At 39.1% G+C, this 23266-nt stretch overlaps 1 protein-coding gene across 1 annotated transcript in view; it reads left to right on the forward strand.

The window, feature by feature from the left end:
- Window positions 1–23266, forward strand: part of diaph2 (diaphanous-related formin 2) — a 357023-nt gene that overhangs the window by 115456 nt on the left and 218301 nt on the right. Inside the window, exons 11-17 of the mRNA XM_013908245.1 lie at window positions 1915–2025; window positions 3319–3431; window positions 6241–6357; window positions 10572–10690; window positions 12024–12088; window positions 12884–12988; window positions 21170–21526. Coding sequence (XP_013763699.1) covers window positions 1915–2025; window positions 3319–3431; window positions 6241–6357; window positions 10572–10690; window positions 12024–12088; window positions 12884–12988; window positions 21170–21526 — 987 coding nt within the window. The remainder of the gene's footprint in view (window positions 1–1914; window positions 2026–3318; window positions 3432–6240; window positions 6358–10571; window positions 10691–12023; window positions 12089–12883; window positions 12989–21169; window positions 21527–23266) is intronic.

The following is a 23266-nucleotide window of genomic DNA, read 5'->3' on the forward strand; positions in this document are numbered from 1 at the left end:
TGCAATTTGATTCTACAACTATTACGCTGAGAAGCTCTACTCAAACTCCTCCTTCACCGCTGCTGATTTCCACATTCATTTCGAAAACATCACAAAATAATAATAAAAAGGATGTCAAATCTCTAATTTATATTTTTCTCCCGTCTTTCTTTTTTATTCCTTTTGCTGCTTCATTTAAATTCTCCATTTTACAGATCCTTCACGAGTATTCTTCAGCAACAAGAAAACTTTGTAATAGCAATAAAAACACCCCTTAAAACGTGTATTTGCGAAGCCAAAAGGAGGAAATTACTTAAGAAATTACTTTAGCTGCAGGGATTGAGAAGTCTTGAAGGAAACTGATGAGGCGGGTGGTAGAAGAGAAAGTAGATATTCTTTTATTAGGAGACTGTTGTTTTTCCTTTAAATTTTGCCGTTAATGAAATGAAGCTGGTAATTGTGAAGTAAATTAAAATGCTTTGCTGATGCAGGGGGTTCGGAGGAAATTAATAGACTTTTTATCCAAAACCTGGAATGGGCTCCAGAACTAGACCTCGCTAATGTGATTAAAATGCGTTTTACCCCAGTTCGGGGTATATTTGTCTGCCGAGCATGAGAAGAACTCTGACTTTCAACTTTAAAACCGTCCTGGCAGTGCCACTTTTAATTACGATGTTTGGAAGCCCCTTTTGGCAGCACTGCAGCTCTCTAAACGTAACGCACATAATGCCCTTACCCCCAACCGCTTCCCACTCCACAATACATGACTGAGGTATGTTTGAGGTGATTGATGTAAGTATCTATCTGTATGCAGCAGAAGAGAAAGAATTTTTCATGAGCTCCATGACTTTCTTCACTCACATAAATTCTGTGAAGGTTTGGTGGAGTTTCTTTTATGTGCCTGGCCTCTGGTGGATACAGTAAAATGTCAGGTTTCAGTGCACAGTTCTCAGTTTGAGGCCCTCAAGCTTTTCTCAAACACGGAGAAGTCTGTCATCACTCCGGTTCCTGGCAGTAGTGGCACATAGTCAGCTGCAGTGCATCCTTTACTACAACAAACGTATACTTTTCAAGAGAATATGAATGCATTTGGTAATGCTCCTACGAGCGCTGCAGTAACAGAAAAATCAAAGGTTCGTGGCGTTATTTTCACTTTTGTTTCACTGAGTAGAAAATAAAAAGCGTGTTCACGTCGTATTAAGGTTGGAAAAAGTTGATTCAGGACTGAATGTTGGTCTTTATGGAAATAAACGTTAAACAGATTTTGGTAAAACTTTTTACCCAAATAGCGTTTTTTAAAGCTTACACAGGAAACCACACAGACTCAGAATTGTTCCGATTGCTGTTATTAACGCATACATACCGACAGCACAGGGTCAAGGTTTCAGGAGGCAGTGTTTTTAGATTGTCTGTGGGAATCCTTTAGCCTGCTATCGATTGTCTGTCTAAGGGAAACTATCTTATTCACGACTTCCTCCCCTGAAACACGTTACAGGTCATTATAATTCATCAGTAATTTCCTCGTTACCCAAGCCAGCCTCATCCACCTACCTAGCACACACACACACACACACACGCACCACCACTCACTTTGAGGATTTCTCCTTACCAATAAATCCATTAATAATGCACATATAGTCAATAGACATACCAGGGTTGTATTTTCTACTTTCTGCAATTTTCCATTTGACTTGTCTCTCTTTACTTCCCTCGCCTCATCCTCGCGGTGCTTTTTCTGTGATTTTGCAGTTTGAAAGGAAATATTAAGGTGCAAATATTCTCTTCAAATTGCAGTTACGCTGCTTAGACTAAACATGCATCTTAGAGTTGAGTTACATATCTGATGATGATACTTTTTTTTAGGTAAAATATTTAGTTTCTCCTGAGTTTTTCTCTTGATTTTGTTTTGTTTTCGTTGTTTTGTCTGCTCCACAGGTTGCCTGCATGCAGCTGATCAATGCCCTGGTCACCTCCCCTGACGACCTGGACTTCAGGATACATTTGCGCAACGAGTTTTTAAGATGCGGCCTAAAGAAGATCCTTCCTGTGAGTTAGCAATCTCCAGAGAACACATTGTTTACATGCGTGTCATAAACATAATTTTGCATCGTTATTGCCAATCCTCCCACGACAACTTACCTCTCTCTTATTATAATTACTGAAAGCAAGATTTCCTTTTCATCACAACCCAAATAGCTTTTCGTGCACTTTAAACTTCCAAATAATTGGGATGTGAATGTTTTATGTAATTGTGGTCAGGCAGCATTCAGGCATTCAAACCAAATTATTGAGATGTTAAACTGAGTTATTTTCATTGCACACATACTAGAGGGATACATTTTATTGTTTTAATTTAATTAGTAGTAGTAGAAGCTTGTGCCAAGTATCATGCACTGCTAGCACCTCATCACGCAGGCATCATTATCGGCAACCTTACGCATCTTCGCATGAGCCGAAAGGCAAACGAGCTCCAACACATCATTCAAACTCTCATTTGTCACAAGTGGGGTGAAGATGTCACAAAGCCAGTTGTTAATAAGTCATCCCAGCTGTGCCTGTTGATTATTACTGTCATTACTTTAATTATCTTCAATTCTGCCCCCTGATATGAAAGAGGCTCAGTGTACAGCCATTCATGAATGCCACGTTTACCGCTTTTAATGCCGACATTCAAACTGACACTCTTTCATCTAATTATGAGTTATGCTCAGGAGTCAGTGTTGCTGTTGGCAGAGAACTAGTCCACTGAAAAAGAAAGAACAATTTGTTTTGTTCTTATAGTCCTTGATGCATGTATTTGGCTCTCCTCCTCTTCTCCTTCCCTCCTTTTTTTTGTGCCATTGTGCACCTCCCTCCGAACCAGCGTTGCTTGCTGAAGACAGATGGTGCGCCCAAAAAACGGTGCAGGGTGATTGATACCTGCAGAAATTGGGTTACATTTGGCCCTGTCTCCATCTGTAAATTCCACTGCCAGTGATTCATAGAGAACTTGTAAAGAGCACCTCTGTAGCCCCTTGTGGCTGGAACAGGTGTGCAGGAATTGGTACTGTCTGGAATACTTAGTGAGAGAGTTCACAGCATCTCAGTTCCCAGTTTTCTGTACACCTGGAAGAGGGAGATGAAATTTTGGTGTTAGTTTTTCTTCTCTTACTTTTTTTTTTTTTTTTTTGAATAAATTAAGTTATAAATACCATAAAGTGGAAGCCTGTGAAAATTGAAAAGTAAAATTTTCACAAACCCATACATGCTAATGCGTCTGCAACATAATAATCTGCAGTACAGGATGACCTTTGGTAAAACTTAATCTAAACTATATACTGTATGTCTAACTCACTGCAGGAGCTAAAAGAGACAGAAGAGCTGGACATCCAGCTGAGGGTGTTCAATGAGAACAAGGAGGAGGACTCGATCGAACTCTCACATCGCCTGGATGACATCCGCGCAGAGATGGAATATCCTTTTGTCCTCCCTCTGTGAGAATATACAGATTCTGCAGAACTAGCAGTGAGAGATGAGTGTATATCGTGGGTTTGGTTAAGCTTCATAGGCTGAAGCCCCCTCATGGCTTTGTTCATTAGAGAAGGATTCGAGGAGCTTGAGCACATTATCCAGCTTCATCTCTGGCCAGGTATTCTAGGTAAATAACCTCGTAATCTTAACCTCCAGCCTCTCTTTTTTTATTAGCTCTTCTCCTCTTCACTTCACTTTTTGTCTTTTGTCTGTTATCGTTGGTCGGACTCTAGTAAGACTCCTGAGGGAGATATCGAATAGGAATACTCTTCCCCTTTCTTACCATTTAACATTTACAGTAGACAATTAAAATTTCCCATGAAGTGATATTGTCCTAAATGGTAACATATCATATTTTTTTCTGTTTAAGTAACAGTCTGCTCTCGTTTCCCTGCTCCAATTTAGAAAGGTGAATTTTGACCTCTAGCTCTCTGTGGATGTCCATTTAACTCCAAACACTCAGAGTAGAAGTTAATAAGGTGATATGTAATTTAGTCCCAAGTTGGAAACTTCTTCAAGCACCCCAGACAAGAACCTTTTAATAATTCACAAATCTTCTCTAAGGCTATGTATGAATAGCTGACATTGTGAGCAGAGAAACCAGACTCTGACATTGTTATGCAGATGTTCATTCCCACAGCCTTTTTCTTCCACCAAATCCCACAGTCCTAGTACATGCACAAAGTGCTACTGTGAGTGACAGCTGCTGTTGACACATGTAGGTTAGGGGAGGAGGTAATGTGCGTGTATGTGGAGAGACGATATAGGGGGAAAAAGTGCACCGAGATTAATGATGTGCTTGAGCAGGTTCACAAATGAGAAGGTCCAATGTTTGTTTCGAAGGACAATTTGGTATTGATCTGTTAGGTATGAGCATAATCTCAACGCCCAGGGCTACCCTTTGTCTCTTTGCCTGCATGCGGACACATTCTTATATATGTACAGACAGGTAGTACCTCTGTTACCTGAAGACTGTATATGTGTCTTGCAGCAGTTTCATGAATATTAACCTGAAAGGCCTGTCTCCTCTGTGTCCGACCCAGGTCCAGGTGCCGAGGAGGTGACTCCAGGCCACTAATAAATATTAATGATCCGTGGAATGGTGATTGATTGACCCCAACACAGACTGGCCTACATCACACTTGACTGCCACTCATGTTTATTCATTATTTGGAGAGATAGTGTAAAGAGAGACAGAGAGTAAGAAAGTGAGCGTAGAGGAGGTGCCAATGAATAGATTGGCATTTTACATTAGGTTTATGTCTGCAGTTTAGTGATAGATGAAGCTAGTTGGATACTTTCCCAGTGTGAGCTCTTTCTCATGTCCTCTCAAATGCTGCTGTGGTGAGGCTATAATTGAATCTCACAGGCCTGGTAATTCTCCCAGGCTTCAAACTCCACTAATGCAAGGAAGGCAAAATGATACTTTAGAGAAGCCTGTATTCCCATCCCTGCTTCTCTAAAAATTTGATATGGGATAAGAGTTTAATTACAGACATTGTTGAAATTAATAGCAATTAATCGGACTGTCAAACAGTGTTTAAAAGAATTGATCTGCTCCAGTTGCAGTGCGTGCAGATCGTTTTGTATGGGTGACAGCAAGCCGGGCCATATAAAGATCGTAGTTCAGTTTCTGCACATTCATTTGACGGATATTTTCTGTACCGAAAGCAGGATGGAGGGAAATCACGACATATGGTGCCAACATGCTGCAAATTTAACGCGATTGCTTTGTAGTTACTGCGTTTCGCTTTGTAAATATTTTAACATACATTGTCAAGATCTGCACTTCGTGTTAGGATGGCAATCAGGTTTTTATCTCTGCAAGCTTGACAGTGCAGTCTCCTTAATCTACTTTTTTCTGCACATTTCTGAGAGGCTTATTCCACTTTTTATTTTCAGAGAAGATGAGTGCCCATTGGGAAATCGTCTTTTCTCAAGCAAACAAATCAGACAGACTCCAGATCACTCATTTTCTGTATTTATTTAATTGTTAGAGTTACACTTTAAGGAGGTTATGAGAACAGCACAAATATTTTACTGCATTAAATACGACATCAAAATTGAAAAGTTTTTCTCTCAGTAACTCTTTTTAAATTCATCACTTACAATTACATATTTACACATGAAGAATAAAATGTAGGCTAGTTCAGTTTTATGTCTGTTTTCAATGCCAAAGCCATCACTACCTCCCCCTGGGAAATGCAAACATAAGATGTAATCAGTAACTTTTGGAAATCAAATAAGATCAGTTTTTACTCCTCCTACATGTCAGTGTCAATTTCAGTTTTGAGACTCAACTGTACTTTTGCCCTACGAATAATCTGATGCTCATCATTCTTAGCTTAAAAATTCAAGCCAGTTTTTCTCTTATTAATTTTCCATCTCTTGAAAAGTCTGGAATAAAAGGGATACCAGAGGGGAGCATTTTTCATTCCTGATCCCTTTCCACAAGTTAGCTGTTTACACTGCTTTAGCTCTCTCGAGAGAGGACGGATAAGAGGAATCGCATCTCTGTTTGCTTCTGCGCACAGAGTCCTTGTAAGAAAAGCTGGCAGAGATAAATAACTATAATGAAAAGAAGTAAGAAGTAATGAAAATCTAAATGTTTATTGCAGTTGAATGATCCTGAATAATAAGGAGTTCAGGTTGTGGGGGGTTTCCAAAGAAGTTAGCCATATCTGCAATAACTCTAGAAAGTAGAACATGTCACTGCAGTAAAGTTGCTTGTCCTTAACCTTACTCTTGCACTGATATGAATGAGGTGTACCATCTCCTGTCCAATATGGTGAAAGACACTGCCTCAGAGACCTACTTCCTGTCAATCCTTCAGCACCTATTGCTCATCAGAAATGACTATTACATCAGGTAAGTTGTGTTTGTGTTTTTTTACCTACCACTAACTTTGTATTGACCGATGACCTTGTGGTGCTCTTTGTAAGTTTGGTGTAGTTTTTCCTTTACTTTTTCCCCATAAAAAGTGCTACAAAAAGCATACATTTTAAGGTTTGACATTAGGGACTTGGTTGTTTTGACTGACAGGTGGAGGCTAGTTAAGGAGCTGGTGTTTTCAATCATCATGTTTATGATGCTGGTGCTTTCTGCCTGGTTATTTGTCAATAATCTGACAAATAATAAGGCTTTTTTGTTTAATTTTGTTAACATCCCTGTTACTGAGCACGAATTAGCAGATATGAAATATGTGAAAAGCAGCTGCTCAACTGGGTCCAAAAGTAAAAAAGTAAAATAGCATTAAGTTACAAAACATGTGCACGTGTACACTGTAGTTACATCCTGAAAGGGGAGAAAAGCTTTAAAAATAGCTTGTAGCTATTTTTTTTATTAATCTCCTTTATTATGAACTCCAAAGTAAAAAAAAAGAAAGAAAGAAAAGAAAACACTGATCAGAGTACTGCAGGGATAAAGTAATGCCTCCATAATTGCAACCTCAGTGGACAAACAGATTTAGTTTCCAGGTTGTCTGCATTTTTTAAATTTAGTACTGATTAGATTTTGGGGGGTGGAGGTAAAGGTCTGATATCATTTCGTCCAATTCATGTCAGTGTTGATTCCTCAGGAACAGCTAGGCCTAATTTTATGAAATCTAAGACAGCTCTAACCCAGGAAATCAAACGCCAACTTACTGTACATTAAGTTTTACATGAATGCAGAATGGGATAAAGTGACGAAGCTGTGACATTTTCTATCCAAAAGGTCCAAAGTCGACTTCACTTTGACACAATGTGGAAAATGAGGGAACATTTTCAACACCATAGATATTTCATTCTTGGCAGGTTGCTAAATTCTTAACATTGCCCTTGTATCATATTTCTTCAAAGTCTTCACTACATAAATTATAAATCTATACAGATATGCTTGTAAACTGCAACTTAACTGGTTAGCAGAGGCGGTAGTTTTAATTTAATTGATTTTAACCTGTGGGGGTTGCTTTTTATTTTACCTTTGAAGAGGAAAAATATCAGTAGCCGGGAAGGTCGACACTCTTCTAAATAGAGTGATTCTGGTGATTTCGCTGCTGTGTCAGATCTTTTTGCAGAAATAAGACTTAAAAAAAGAGTTCAAAGATGAAGGAAAGCTGTGAGGAGGACGATGAATTTACCATAGACAAGTTGCTGTTCCCCTCGAGTTATAAATTATGTATTCCTCATCTATTCGGAGGAAGTGAGAAATAGAATTCGCATTAACCATCCAGTATCACTATGTCCACCTCAGCTCGAGTGCCCACAGTGTAAGCCAGCAGTAAAGAGAGATCAGTACCAAAACTCGTAAAAATCGGACGACCTTTTTAAAGATATGTTTTGGAATATTTCTTTCTTCTTGAGCTTGCATAACAAAAGCAAGGAAAATCTCATACCCAAACATTATCACCCGAAATGCATTATGACTGAGGCCTTTTTATTCCTCGTACATCACTGCTGTGCACTTAGGATGATGGAGGACGCAGTGTTACACTGCATGCAGCTATTTCCAATAGATACTATCGGCTATTTTTTGGCCTTTGCCCTAAAAGTTATCAGCTTTTAGGGTTGTGGTTAAAATGTGTGGCTATACCATTTCCACAACATGAAACTAAAACAAAGTGGGAGGCCAGTAAATGGTTGGGTTTAACTGGGATTATTTACTGGTGGAAGTCTTTTAAAGGTAGCTTTCACATGAATAAACTCGTAGTTGTATTTTTCTGTACAAAGTAAGACATTACATTTCTTTGTCATTGTATTAATTTGAATTACCGCTACACTTGGCTCCTTAATTCTCCTTTCAAATAATAACATTAAATGAGCGTTCATTAGATATTATAATTAGTCTTCTAATAATAAGACCTTCTATAATGGGCAGCTGCTCTGTCTACTGTAATTCCTTCTAACACAACACTAGTTGTTTTTCTCCCCTCTGGGGTTTTGGTGTATTTTTGATAATTAATCTCTCCCTGAAAGCCTAATGAATGGGAGCACATCAAACCCACCCAGTAAATATAGAGCAGATCTGCTCTTTTGGAGCCTGGTGATATGGGGATTACACTGGCTATGTGGAGCAGAGCTGGATCAAGTGGCTGGGGCTGTGCTGAACTGCAAGCTATCACTGGAAGAAATGAAGGTGCCAAAGTAAAAGAAGAGGTGGGGAACGATGCAGGGGACATATGCTTGCTTCTGGAGCCCAGCCCTGCCCACTGTGGAGGGGCCTGACAGTTCTGGGTCACTCTCTCCGCCTGCAGTTATCTCCACCCAGCCCCTATCTGCCTGGTGGTGGCGGAGGATGGAGGACGGAGGGAAAATAGGGCGGCTTATTGAGATAATAATGTGGTGTACATTGGTGACAGTTGTAAGCCGAGTGCCATAGTGCTTAAGCCATGCAGGGCGATGTGTGAGCTTTCACTCGCTTGTTCCAGTCATGAGTGGGCGAATCCACCAGGCTTAATGTATGGCATTTCATGCTTTCAAAACAGAGCACCTAAATGCTGATTTATTCTTATTTGCTTTGGCTCAGAATTTTGTGGCTTTTCATTTTCCTGCTCATAACATGATATGGTCTGTCCACCCACAAGGTATCATCAGAACATAGCCTTTGAATTTTTGTGCGGAGTTAAAGCCCCGAAGAAAAAAACAAAACAAAAGTTTTCTGCATTTAATGTTTGATAACAAAGTGTGTTCCTTTTTGCTCAGATACATACTTGAATGATGTACTTTTTTATCTTTTCAGACAAATTACCTGACAGCAGACACATTATTCACGGTTCTGCCTGCTAACATAATTATTTATTTTTCGTGACATTAATGCTCTTTCATTGTAGTGCTCTGGTACAGAGCCATTCAGGTGGGCAGTCTTTGATCAGACTTTGAGTGTCTTATTTAGATCAAAAATGGAATAAAATGTCAGGATTTTTGGCAGCGTGGATTTTCATTTTTAGGAAGCTATAAATGAACTAATAATGAATTAATATTAGCCACATACAGGTTTACAGATTTTCCAGTGTTGGCTTTGTCATCTTCTTGTTGTAAAATTATGCACCCAAATGGTTGCTCGCAAATACACATTTATATTTTCTAAATAACAATAGAATTAATCTACATTAAATTAGTATTATTTGCCAGTGAAAGCCTCTCTGGACTGGTGTACCATGTAATTGTTCCTTTTAACAGAGGGACATAGCTTTTGCTCACTGCACCCACTAAAAATATGTTTATTTAAAAGAGATGAAAGGAGTTCGTGTAATTATTGAACCACTAGGTTGTTTATCCTGTTTGTCCAATTGATAATGCTATATTCCACCAATTAATTGTATAATAACCGTTATTGCCCAATAAAAAATAAATAAATAGCATTGACAGAATTAGTCGGTCCTATCTGTGTGCACCTGTAAAAAGGATACTTTGTATTTATTCATTTATATTTAAAATAATTGAAAAAATCCATAATTTAGGTTTAATTTGATGAACATCATTAAGTGTCAGTTTTTCACATTTAATGGTTTTCTGGTCAATGTCTTGCTTAGAAAATAATTATCTCTTGCTTAAACTGCCATTGTATTTGCTAAATGTCACTTGCAATTAAAGCTGATAATGGTACAGAGAAAAGGTCACATACCAGCCTGTGTGCTAGAGTCGGACTCTCGGGCCGATTCGCACAACCTTCTTGAAAACACCAAGCACTCTGTCACACTCCTAACTGGCTGACATGTTTTTCTATTCATTGTGCTTTCAATTACTCACATTACACTGATTAGATTTACATTTCAGTTTTTATGGTTTCTCTAATTGGCAAAGATGATTGCAAATTATGCAAGAGGGCAAGCATGGCCTCGGCTACTGTCAGTCACCTTGAAATTGAAAGGCTAACACATACTTGGGTTCTGTGTACCCATTAATCTGCTAATTCCATGTAAGGGTTGATCAAATTTGATAGGGTGCCTATTTTGTCCAGCAGCACCCTTTTTGACATGGCATTTTGTGACCTCTGGGTTGGATAACAGACTCATTTGTGGTTAATTAGCCTTGTGGAGTTTGCGTCACTCATATCTTTCTGTGGTTTGTCTAATTGTTCTACTGTGTTTCGTGACTCTTCAGGCCTCAGTACTACAAGGTGATAGAAGAGTGTGTGTCTCAGGTGGTCCTCCATCGCAGCGGGATGGACCCGGAGTTTGTCTATAATAAAAGATTGGATGTGGACTTCACCCACATGATTGGTAACTAGAGAATTGTTTCATAATCATTTGTTACTTGCTAATTACACATACTGTAAGACGGCACAGCGATGCAGTGGTTTGAACTGTGCCTGTTATGTCATATGATATGATGTGTGTTGACAAACAAAATCTAAATGTTAATATATGAATAAAAAGTCACCTTTGCTTAAGGTAAAACAAGTACCTTAAGTAAAGGTGACTTTTTTTAGATCCTGTGCTTCAGGAGTATTATTAGAGTTATATTCATTATTCTCCCAGATCCTTCGTCTAACATCTCCAGTGACTAGTCATAAGATAAGAGGGTCATTTAATTATTAGTTAACTGAATCCAGTTAATTCAGGAAGAAAAAGCCCTGTTAGACTTTAAAAAAATCTTGCTTGTAGTCTTCCAGTGAAAACATCTATTTGCACTGTGTTACTAATGGGTATCTTTTTAAACAGAGAAATAAATAACACCACCATGTGTCTCTCAGTTGTGTCACCAACAGTTCTGCAACTTGCCAACAAAGGGTCATTAAAAGTTTCTAAACCTATGCACAGAGGATCGGTGCAGTATTAAAGACGTTTTTTTTCCTTCTCACTTCACTTGGATTTAATCAAGTAATTTTAAAAGGAAAAAAAAATCTGTTTTTCTTTTCACATCTTCATTTAGTTTTTGAAAGGTGTCTATTCACTTGTGTTTTTATCCACATTCACCACAGGTTTTTCATTTTCTAAATGAAAAATGTGTAGCTAAATATGTGATTTAGCAAATAATTAACGCCTAGAATTTGCACTTTTGCTACCTACAGGGCAGATGTAAAATGTGGGATTTGTAAAGGCAAAGCTAACAAAATAAAATAAAAGATAGAGACGTCTGATTTGATCCATATTTATATACTCTGATTTCTTTCTTTTTGTTTCAAGGCACATACCCTTAGGCAACAGATAGCTAACAGTCAGTGGTGGTGTTCTTGTTACAATAAAACACTGATGTTAATAAAGAAGTGGAATAGATGAAGGGGTGAGAGATAAGTACATTTGCTAATCAGAACCAAGAGTTGCACAAGGTGCTTAAATGTTAATACAATTTTAATGTAATCCAACAAAAATAATATTATGTTATCGCTGGCTGATAATGCTACATTAAATGAAATGAAATTAAAATTTCAGTGATTGATGCGATCTCCCAGACCTAACAGTTGTTCCAAGATTTTAAAAAAACAAAGAAAAAACAATCCCCAGCTTTTATGTACTTTTAAAACAATATGCGACTGTAAATCTCAGGAGCCTGTAAGGCACACCCACAGATGCATTTGAATTATCTTTTGACCATGGCCAACTTCTCTTGCAGATCAGCTTGTGGATAAAGCCAAAGTTGAAGAGAGTGAGCAGAAGGCAACAGAGTTCTCCAAAAAGGTGAGACATTAATCACTCCAGCAGCGCCCCTCGGTTGGTCAGCTCCCATCAGGAAAGTTTTTTCTTCCTCCGAGCTCCCAGACAAGCTATTGATTTTCCATGCCCTGATCAATACCTGGCTGTGACGGTACATGATCCGTATCAGCATTACAAGAATCAATGCAGATGTTCTGATGTATACTTATTTGTGCACAGGGCCAGGGTAGAGTTAAGTTATATGCAGACTCTGATGTTACATGTTGTTCTGCACTTTAAGCTGATGCTTTATGGGCCTCTTACTGTATTTTAAATTAGTTGTGGTATCATTCAATTACTGGCTTGATTGATGGTTTGTATTTTTGGAGAGAAATAAAATTCAAAACCTTTCTTTCAGCGTCGTACTTTTAGTAATAAATTGTGTTTTATGGAGAAACATTATCACAGGCTGACAACACCCCAGTGGGGGTCCTGGGAATGTTTTTTCCTTAAGAATCATGCCCCGCCATCGTACCGGGCACCCTACTGGGACAGTGAAATCATTGTAACGACACGGCATAGTTTCTGCAAAGGTTAGAACCATCAGGATACATGAAAGCCAAGCCTGAACCAAAGACAGAGGACAACAGGGCTCTGGGGACACGGGACCTATGAACAGAAATTGTCCAGAGAGTGTAAGGTGGCGTGTTTTGGTGTCTGTTGACATGCCCTGTGGCCAATCTCTGGAGACACCCTGCCGCTCACCAACCTCTGTGCCCGTGTGTTTACATCTTTGTATATGTGTTCTGCACATAGACATCTTAGTATTTCTTGTTGCAGTTTGATGAAGAGTTCAGTGCACGGCAGGAGGCCCAAGCCGAATCTCAAAAGAAGGAAGAAAAAATCAAAGAGTTGGAGGGGAAGATCCAAGCCCTGGAGTCCCAGGTAAATCCATTTTTACTCTACAGAACAATGTTGCATTCCCCAGAGATCTTTATAGTGTATCTTTCCCCAAAAAACAAGAAAACAAAGATAGGCGAAGCTCGGTTGTCCAAAACTTTTCTGTTTTTAAAATGAAAGACTAAGAATGTGCAAATAAATGTGTTTGTCCTAAAATCGTAGCACAGAAAAGTAATGGCGCCACTAAAAGAAAGTTTTGTTTTTATCCGGATACCTTTCCACCCCACTTACAGATGCAAAGCTACTGTAAGTGGGAGTTATCACCCATGCAAGAACATTTGATTTAATAAGGGGTCAATCTCCTTCTTAAGTTGTATTTCTTTATATGGACGAATTGCTCTATTGAAGCTTTTCCTATGAAATTCTATCATCACAGACATCGATTGCATTTCTTTTTCTTGGCCTCCACATCATTTCTTCCCAGGCAAAATCTTCCATTTTGAATGCAGAAAATGACTGCTATTTCCCCCTTAACCCAATTTCAAACACTTTAGTACTACCTTGGGACAAAAAGGCAGTTTGCCTCCCTGCTTAGGGAATTTAATATAAACCAGCATTGAAAGATGGTAAAGCTACATCCGTACCAGAGGTTGCTTTTTCTTTCAAACATTCATATCTCGTGGCTTATGTTGGTACTTACCAACTGATAAACTGCACCTGCATATGTGGTCCAGGAATCACTTTCACAGCTCACGTCAGTCTACAAAAAATACTGTTGTGCAGAATGAACTTCAGCTGGTTTCATAGCCAAAGTTATGTAGCCGTTTTCTCCTTCGGATTCAGTTTGCGTGTAGATCTCACTGTGCTTCATACGCCTACAGGGTGTGTCGCCACTTCTTACCTGCACTTGTAACCTCTGAGGTGTCAAATTGAGCCATAACAAAGGCAACATTAACGCATTACATCTAACAGTTTAATAGAAATGTAGGTGTGTGTGCAGGTGCACAGCCCTGATAAAAAGAATGAGTTTTACATATTTATAATTAACTTTTATCATCCCTAGTAAGTTCTAAAATCATTTTAGTTCAAGCTCAGATGAACAACAATACATTAAATATTGTTATTTATTTAACAAAACTTTAGCCAAATATAACAGAAGCAATGTGTGAAAAACCAAGTGCACCCTTCTAGTTCTGGGAATTAAGAGTTTAAGTAGCAGTCAGGTGCTGCTAATCAAATGCACTTGATTAACTGATCGTCAGCGTGTGTGAGCACCTCTTTAAAAGCAATTCGTGACAATTTGCACATCTGGATGGTACAGGTGTGGGCTAATACAATGCAAAGGAGGAAAGATATCAGCAGTGATCTCAGAATAAGCAATTGTTGCTGCTCATCAGTGAGGAAAGGGTCATAAGTACCTGTCCTAATGGTCCCACTGTAGTCCATCATTCTACAGTGGGAAAGAGTATTTGCAAGTGGAAACATTTAGTCTTCCCAGGAGTGGACTTGCCAGCCAATTCACCTACAAGCTACGTATGTCAGACTCTGCAGGCTTCAGTTAACATGTTAAATGTTAAAGTTCATGTTAGAAAAGGACTGAACAATCATGGCTTGTTTGATAGGGTTGGCTGGATTAAGCCTCTTCTCTCCAAAAACAACATGGCAGCATGGCTTGGGTTAGGAAAGCTGCATATGACCAAACCACAAGGCTTCTGAAACCATCTCCTTTGGATGGATAAAACCAACGTGGGGATAATGCACAGCGCCACATTAGGGAAAACTAAACACAGCACATCACCACAAGCATGTCAACTGTCAAGAACAGTGGAGGAAGGGTGATGATTTTCAGGCAGGCTTGTTTTGCAGAAATAGGACCCTGACAGTTATTGAGTAGACCATGAACTCTTCTGTATACAAATGGATTTTACATTCAAATATGAGGCCATCTGTCCAGCAGCTAAAGCTTGGCTAAAACTAGGACACACAACAGGAAAATGATCCCAAGCACAGCAGCAACAACAAAATGGCTGTTGAAAGAAAAGTATTGCAATGGCCCAGTCAAGGTCCAGACCTCAACCCGAATGAAAAGATGTGGCAGGACCTTAAGAGAGCTGTGTATAAATGAATGCCTGCGAACATCACACAGTAAACACAACGGGAACTGATAAAGTCATCCAGAAAACGACTGATTAAAGACATTTGGGAGTTATTGCTGCTAAGAGGAGTTCTACATGCCTTTGAATTATAGGGTTTGCTTTGTTTCTCACACATGACTTCTACATTTTGACTTAATTTTAATAATAATGAGACGGTTGCTGTTTATTTCAGGTTGTATTTACTTAATTTTAAGACCTTGTAAGGAATATGTAATCCTTTATTATGTCCTGATAAGTCAAAGCTTACCATAGAGAGCGTACTGCAGTAAACATCTGCATACCTTAGTATTTACTAAGTGTCTGATCAATAACAGGGCGTGTTTTTACCTGTGACATCTAAAAGGACAAATCTCTTCTACCCCTGTATCCACTGAGCATCTATAAATCCGTGCTGTTTGTTCATGGGTTTGGTCATATAACAGGTACCTCAAACAGGCTGAATTTGTTTTGGCTTTTCATTGTGCCCAAACTAGTTCATCACTCATCACTCCTTTCCTAAGCACTGCAAGCCCATTTTAATCAGTCCATAATCGCCACCTCCCCTGCTCAGCCTTGTTCTTTCTTTGCCTTGCTCAGTCTTTGTGTACATCAGGTTGTGCTACCTTTACCAGCCCTAATTCCCTCGTTGGAGCTTTTAACAATCTTTTTTCTGCACTATAACACACCTTTCCCTCATCTTCCCATAGCAGGTCTGTGTCTTTTGAAGACTAGCTGGCTATGGTGCATTAACACGTAGCGTACAGCAGAGAAGCCCCGGAGAGTCAAACTCTCTCTTTCTCTGTTTGTCTGAATGCTCCTTCAAAGAACAGCTACTGCTGGAGAGCTGCAGAGACATTAACCTCGACAGGGAAACATGTCATTATTTGGCACAAATTACCAGAGTGTTGCTGTAAGAACTTTAGATTATTCCCAATTCAGCCTAACGTAACTACGCTATATACCGTATCGTATTTGTAAGAGAAGACTGCACTTGCTCTGCCTTTTGTCAGAAAATTACAAAAAATACTGGGTCTGTAGTAAGAACTCAAACAACGATGTAATCCTCTCAGACAGATGAGATTCTGTTACTTCAGGAAGACCGGTCTGTAAGAATGTTTTTTCCTTTTCCGTGTTTGACACGATACTAGTGCCGTAGAAAAGTCATTAACTGTGAGTGCGCAGAGCCTTTAAATCGGTGTGAGGACACGCATTCAGCTTGCCCATCAAAGCAGCTGTGCGATTACTGCCGTTTTACTGAATATGAATGAAGTGGGAGCTAACGCTAACCTTTCATCTCCTACACTGAATTCTTGTCAGATATTAAAACTCACGCATGCCTGAGTTGCTTCTCTTCACCTTGTTTGTGAACCAGCACATTTAATGAGAGTGTTTCTTCAGAAACTTTGGCATTGTAACAAGCAGCCTGTTTGATGTGTCTGTGTGATTATCTCCCAATTGAGTTGAGTGGAAATTCTCCTTGTAAACATTAGGAGAAGGACTTCGAAATCACAACAAAGTGCAATCCATCCACCTTTTCCCCAAACCTTAGCATGGATCCATTCAAGGCAAAAGGGAAGATATTCACTGAATTGGCTCCAGATTTGATGAATAATGTAGCACTGCAGTGGTAGACTGGAAAACTCAGTGCCATCCCATTAATAGGTTTTAACAACCTGGGGATCTTGTAGCTGACCCAGCATGGCCCCGAGAGCAACTGGAGGTGCAGTAGACTACTTTCTCTGCCTTTTACTGCCAAACTGCTGTCTACCTTGACTGATTAAAGAATTCTTCTAAACTGATAATGCCTGCAGAAGTTTCAGTGTAGTAAATATGTGTGCCTTTGCGTTTACCCCAGCATACACGGTTAAATTTAGAATATTCACATCTGTCATACATCATTACATTCTTACACATGCTTTTATTCTAACTATCTGGTTTTCTCAGAAAGCAGGGGAAATGATACCTGCTGAAAATCTTGCTCTTTAAAAGCGCTTTGGGGTCCTTAGGGACTAGTAAAGCGCTATATAAATACAGGCCATTTACCATTTATTTACCATTTAAAACTTAGATATCCCTGAGGTTGAACTATAAAGTAGCATTTCTCTTTGCTTTGAATATTGCACTTCACTACCATTATACAAAATTCTTTCAAAATAAAAAACTCTTCTTAAGACACGCAGCTGAAAAGTTTCCATCTTCTCTTCCATTACACACATTCAATATTTAGTTTTCTACAGTTCATAGTAAGGAATGTTCTGTGGGAATAACTCCATAAAAACACAAAATTGTTGTTACTTTGGAATATATTCCCATCTTCTTTCTTTTGGCAAAGTTGCCCGGAGTGAAATATCAAAGCAAAATCGGTACATTTCTAAAACAAAGGCTGCGCAGTAAAATCAATGCCCATCACACATCTAAGAGTTCTGGGTTGAAATCTATTTTGTGATGCCAGAATGAGAAAAAATTGAAATAGAATTAGGTTTTTGAAGGTACACCAACTGTCAGTGATGCTGCGCCTTGTTCCTTTCATGCAGTCATTGCTCCGCGCCGGCGTTCTTTTGAAGAAAGATTAGATGTTGTTTTCAGTGTAAAAGTACAGTACACTCTACTTTGCCTTTTGCACATCAAATAGCTTGTTCAGACAAAATGGGAATATAACACTGTACTGCCATTGTCATTAACTGTGTGAAGGACGTCCTTGTTGTTTCTCTGGCTTGATTGTGTTTGGCGTGAGTACTGTACCTGCTCTATTGTACTAGTCTTCCTGTTCCCTGTCAATCTAACCCACCCCCATTTGTGCCTCTTTGTTGCCCTCTGTGCCTCTTGTAATGTATGTGTTCCCATGATGTGTATCTGTGGTGTGTGTATGTGCGTGTGTGTTGTATCTGCACAGTTAACTATTGAAAATGACAAGCTCAAAGAGGCTCAGAGACTCATCAGGGAATCTGAAGCCAAGGTGGGTGTCCCCGTTGCATGTGTGGCCCTTGACATAATCTCACATTTAATCCCCGACAAATCCAAGTGCGTTTTAATGTCATTGATTTGTGGTGCTTTAAATCTGTTTTTGGATTGTTGGACTGATCTTTTGTCTCATATTTTCTCTCAGCATGCTTGCCCTTTGTATTATATAGCACATATTACATAGCACTTTTGTGAACTTCACAAAAAAAGTTCACAAAAATACTTTTTTTCCCCTTTTGATATAAATGAATTATTGCCTCTTGACTTCACTAATCAGCAACAAATAATGTGCTCTGTATACTGCATGTGTGGAAGAGCGAGAGAATATATCAACTGAACGTTGAGAATCTCTATAGCTGCTTTCAGCCGCACACATTGCTTGCTTGTTTAATGTAATTTTCATAAGTAAACACTTGTGATTGAATTTCTTTATCAGAGATGAGATTGGGCAAAGATTTAATCACATAGCATTCAGAGTTAATTACCTGTCACGCTGACCTCCCCTTTGAGTTCAGAAGAGTATGAATCCATTTGGGTGGGTTAGATTTTGTATTAGATTGGTTGTCTACTTTACACAGAGCTCCAGATGGGCTCTGGTAGAGTAACATCAATAAAAAAAGGATCACTTGCCAGCACAATATATTTTAATAAAATATGCTGCCAAATACACATATTAGATCTGAAGTAAAAGTGAATTTAAATTGTATTTTAGTAAGTAATCATGGTTTTTGCACATATAACATAGACCTCTATTTACTAGTTCACATATATATACTTTGGGTTTGTATATTTTGTATACACTGCATGCAAATCATGTGTGACCTTGATAATTGCAACACAAGAATCACCTTATTTCCTTTAAGGTAAAAGACGTACAAACGTTTATTCGCTGTACAACGTTTTGAAAGTGTTTATTTTGATACCTGAGGAAGAATATGCCGGCGGCAGTGGTTTGGGATCCCAAGAGTTCCATGGAACACTGGGCTTATTATTACAGGGTAGAACAGGGAGGTGGATAGAGAGAGAGATACTCGGAGGGCCCCTCAGTATGGAAACAACGGCACTCTAATTTAGCAGCTAATTTGCTTCCATTCTCTCATATTAATCTTAAAAGAGAAAACGGGCCACAGAGGGTTTGAGATTGACAGACATGTAATCATTGGATGTAGATTTTACTGAGAGGCTCTGGGCAATCTGTGAAAAAAAAAAAAAAAAACTCCAGGCAGAACACCTTTTTAATTCCGTCTCTAATAAACAATCCGCCAATGCTATTATGTAATGAAACAATATGTAATGTCTTTAAATATGAAGCCAATTGCATTTTAAGCACACAATCAAGTGAGTAGGGGAAATTTAAATAGTACGGAATTGGTTTTAGAAATGAAAAGTGCAAGAGGAAATCCTATTTGGTAAGAGCAGACATCTAATCAGCTCTGAAAATCAAACCCTGTCAGAGCTAGGGTGTACTTACTGTATTTGCATTATTTATTTTTGGTATATATCAAGCAATTACAGATTTTTGGTGTTTTGTTGATTTATTAGGCTGGAATAAAAACTTACAATTTACAAATATAAACTTTATTATTAATTATCTCCAATGAGAGGACGGTTTTCCACACACATAAGGCCTCCCTCTGCACTTCAGTCCTTGTCGGCTCAGTTATCCACATGCAGCAGGTTCCTTTTGGAGTACCCCTTTATCTTGCAGTAGATCATCAGTAGCAGTCCAAGACAGTTTAGTTGGAGTACATCCAAATATAAGACAAGAGACGTTTTGGGGAGTAGCGGTATTGAGTTGGGAGTTGGGAAGGACTGGGACTAGCTGGTTACCAGCAAGTGAGCTTTCAAAATAAGAACACCTGGAATCTTTCTGTATGAGGCCTCATAGATAATGGTCACAGACTGAAAACCAAGGCATAAAGGATATAGGGTTCGAGACTATGCACAGACTATGCACAGAAAGAAAGGTATAACGATGCAAGACATTTTGTGTGTTAGTAAAACTGTCCAAGAACATGGTAGCTACTAGCTACCGTCATTCTCAAATGAATGAACCACCGACACAGTCTTTCTAGGTCTGACAGCCCAGCCAAGCTGATTAATCGTGGATAAATTGTTGTTGTTAGACATGTAACTTAGAACTTAGTGGTTGCTGTTGAGATCCATCTTTTGGAGACATTCTGTTCCCCAACATCTTTTACAGGGCAATCACTGGTACAGCACTCCACCAATCAGGCATTTATGGAAGAGCGGCCAGATGGATGCTAAAAGGCACATGACAGTCCACTGGAAGTTTGCCACTACCTGAATAATTATCACAAAATGAGAAGCAAATGCTCTGCTAAAGCTAAACACAAATTTAACTATAGCTGCATTTAACTATAATAGTGCAACTCTAGAGAGACATGAACATTGCTGTTCTTTGACACCCCCTATCATACCTAGTTGTGCCTGAGCATTATTGCCATAGAGAAAAGGAGAAACTCTAAAAAGCTCAAAGACTTAAGGTTCTTATTTCTGCCACCAGAATGTTAACCAAATTCTAACTGAAGAATCTGCAAATGGAATATTTATATATTTGATTGAAACATAATCTATAAAAGACAACTGTTGTTACTTTGTTGCTGAAAAATACTTTGTTGAGAAAAAATCCATTATAAAATTAGGCTGAAACATACCAGTGTAGAAATGTAGACATCATAAAAGGAGCCTGAAAATGCTTTGAAGGAATGACATATAGCGAGTGGCGTGCAAAGGAAACGATCCTTACAGGGCTGATAGCAAAAGTTAACTTCGCTAATTTCCAGAGATATGCCAGTTAGACATAAGAAAATTCACAGACCTTTATATGTCTAGTGAATTTGCTCCCACTTGACCTTATAATTCTTGACTTTAGTGGCAAGTTTCAAGAATATAAAACGGATGCATTCCATTAAAGGAGGTAGATGTGGCTGAGTTTGTAGAGCAGGTAATCAGCAAAAGCAAGATTAGTGGTTTGCACACATAGGACACGGAGGCCTCGTTACTGTCCTTGTAGCTTTTTGTATTAGGAACATCAGTTTCAATCAAATCAAAGGGAGTTTACATGCATATGTGGGCCATTGTTGACATCTGTGTTCTGTATTTGCAGATTGCTACAGGCCTTACTGCAACTGGAGCACCACCTCCACCACTTCCAGGAGGTGCTGGAGTTCCACCACCACCTCCACCTCCTCCTCCCCCACCTGGTGGTGTTCCTCCACCTCCTCCACCTCCTCCACCTGTCCCTGGCCATGCTGGCATTCCGCCACCACCTCCTCCTCCACCGCCAGGTGGTGGACCACCCCCTCCCCCGCCACCACCTGGTTTTGGGCCTCCACCCCCGTTTGGAGGCCCACCAGGACCTCCGCCACCTCCTGGATTTCCTGTTGTTAAGCTGCCTTATGGACTGGAGCCCAAGAAGACCTACAAGCCTGAAACTGTCATGAAGAGGGTCAACTGGACCAAGGTATAGCAGTCTGAGCAGTCATTGGCTGCAGTAGATAATCTTATGTTCACTTATAGTATTAGTTACTTAACAGTGTACAGATGGTAAATGGCCTGTATTTATATAGCACAAACACACATGCACATTTATATAGGGCTCTACTAGTCCCCAAGGACCCCAAAGCGCTTTACATATCCAGTCATCCACCCATTCACACACTGGTGCAGATGCAATGTTACACTTCCATTTTTTTTTTCCATTACCTAATTTGCACATTATTTACAAGCATTTTTTTCAAACAATTTGGACTGCCATTAGAAGCTGATTGATTGTATATTTTGTAGGTAGGTTTGCAGAGTGATAAAGTGTAAAGTTGAAGGTTCAAACTAAAAGAAACCTCTCTTTAAATCTGTTTCTAATCTAGTCAAACATTCGTTCAGCCATAGGCCAAAGTGCTCCATACTCAGCACCCATTTCAAAGGATTTAACAGTAAACAGTTTTCACTCAAATGTCCTTGGATTTGCACATTCTTAGCATAATTGAATGGAGACTTTGTTGTGTAATTTTCCATCACATTTGAATATAATTTCAATAGGACATTCTCTTGATTTGCATTGTATTTTGCCATAGATAATTTATCCGTTGCCCCAGGAGTTCTCAGGATTATTTTAATGGTTCTTTACTGATACTTATGTGACCTTGTGTTTTATTCTGAAATTACTGACTGCAAACAAAATATCAGACTAGTTTACTTCACATAATGCTAGAAGTGCAATGATTTTGTAGAATCACGCCACTTAAAAAATAATTATGACAGTATCTATCCGTGTGCTTATTATTTTACAGTGCTCAAACAGGTCAGGCACATTTTTCTGTCTTATCCCAATTATTTATCCAACCACATGCCACCAAAGGCTTAAAGCGACAATGTGAAAATGCAAGTCAACAGTGATTGCACTGCACTAAAAAGCACTGAGGTGGTGTTCTGGGTTTGAATTATTGGTCACCTTGAGAATTCTTTAAAATGGCAAATATGCTAATGTTTGACTCTGTGTAGGAGGTTCCTGAACGGTAAGTAAGATTAATAATAATGGGATGTCATACCTATTGTGTAAACAGTCGGGGAAACAGCAGTTTGTTTCTTAATAGAAGGCATTCCTGTGTGTTTGTTTTTGCCTTGATATTTTAAATGTGATTAGTCATTTTCCTGTGAAATATCTATGTGGTTCAGTTGTGTTATATGACTTGTGTGCATGCGGTGTAGCACAAATGACCGTTGTCTCTGAAGTGTACAGAAACAGGTTAATGTGCAGCAGCATTAACCTTGCCTCCACAGGAAATGTAGTTTTGTGATGCAAATGAAATTCATAACCACCTGAGGAAAAACAATCTGTGTCTCTTGTGTCGATTAAGTGGGACATGAGTCGTCTGTCTTCGCTGTGTGCAGCAGGCAGAAGTATAGGAGTACTAGGAATGATTTGGTTGTATAAAAAAGAAAGGGGAAGGACATTGTTTCATAATTTCGAACCTTCCCTCTATTAGACGATACATGTCCAACAAAAGTATCGTACACATGAGAAAATGTGACTCTTATAGTTTTAAGAAGATGTTGAGCAGCTACCATCCACCATCCATCTTCGTTTACTTATTCGAGTCTGAGGGGCAGAAAATGCCAGTAGAAAATTTATCAGTCAAAGTCCTGTACAGCTCTCACTACTGCTGCACAGGGACTGGATAGAGGACCAGTATCCTGAACCAGT

The sequence above is a fragment of the Pundamilia nyererei genome, unplaced genomic scaffold (genome assembly GCF_000239375.1).
Source record: "Pundamilia nyererei isolate P.nyererei 1_Seehausen unplaced genomic scaffold, PunNye1.0 scaffold00008, whole genome shotgun sequence".
Taxonomy (NCBI): domain Eukaryota; kingdom Metazoa; phylum Chordata; class Actinopteri; order Cichliformes; family Cichlidae; genus Pundamilia; species Pundamilia nyererei.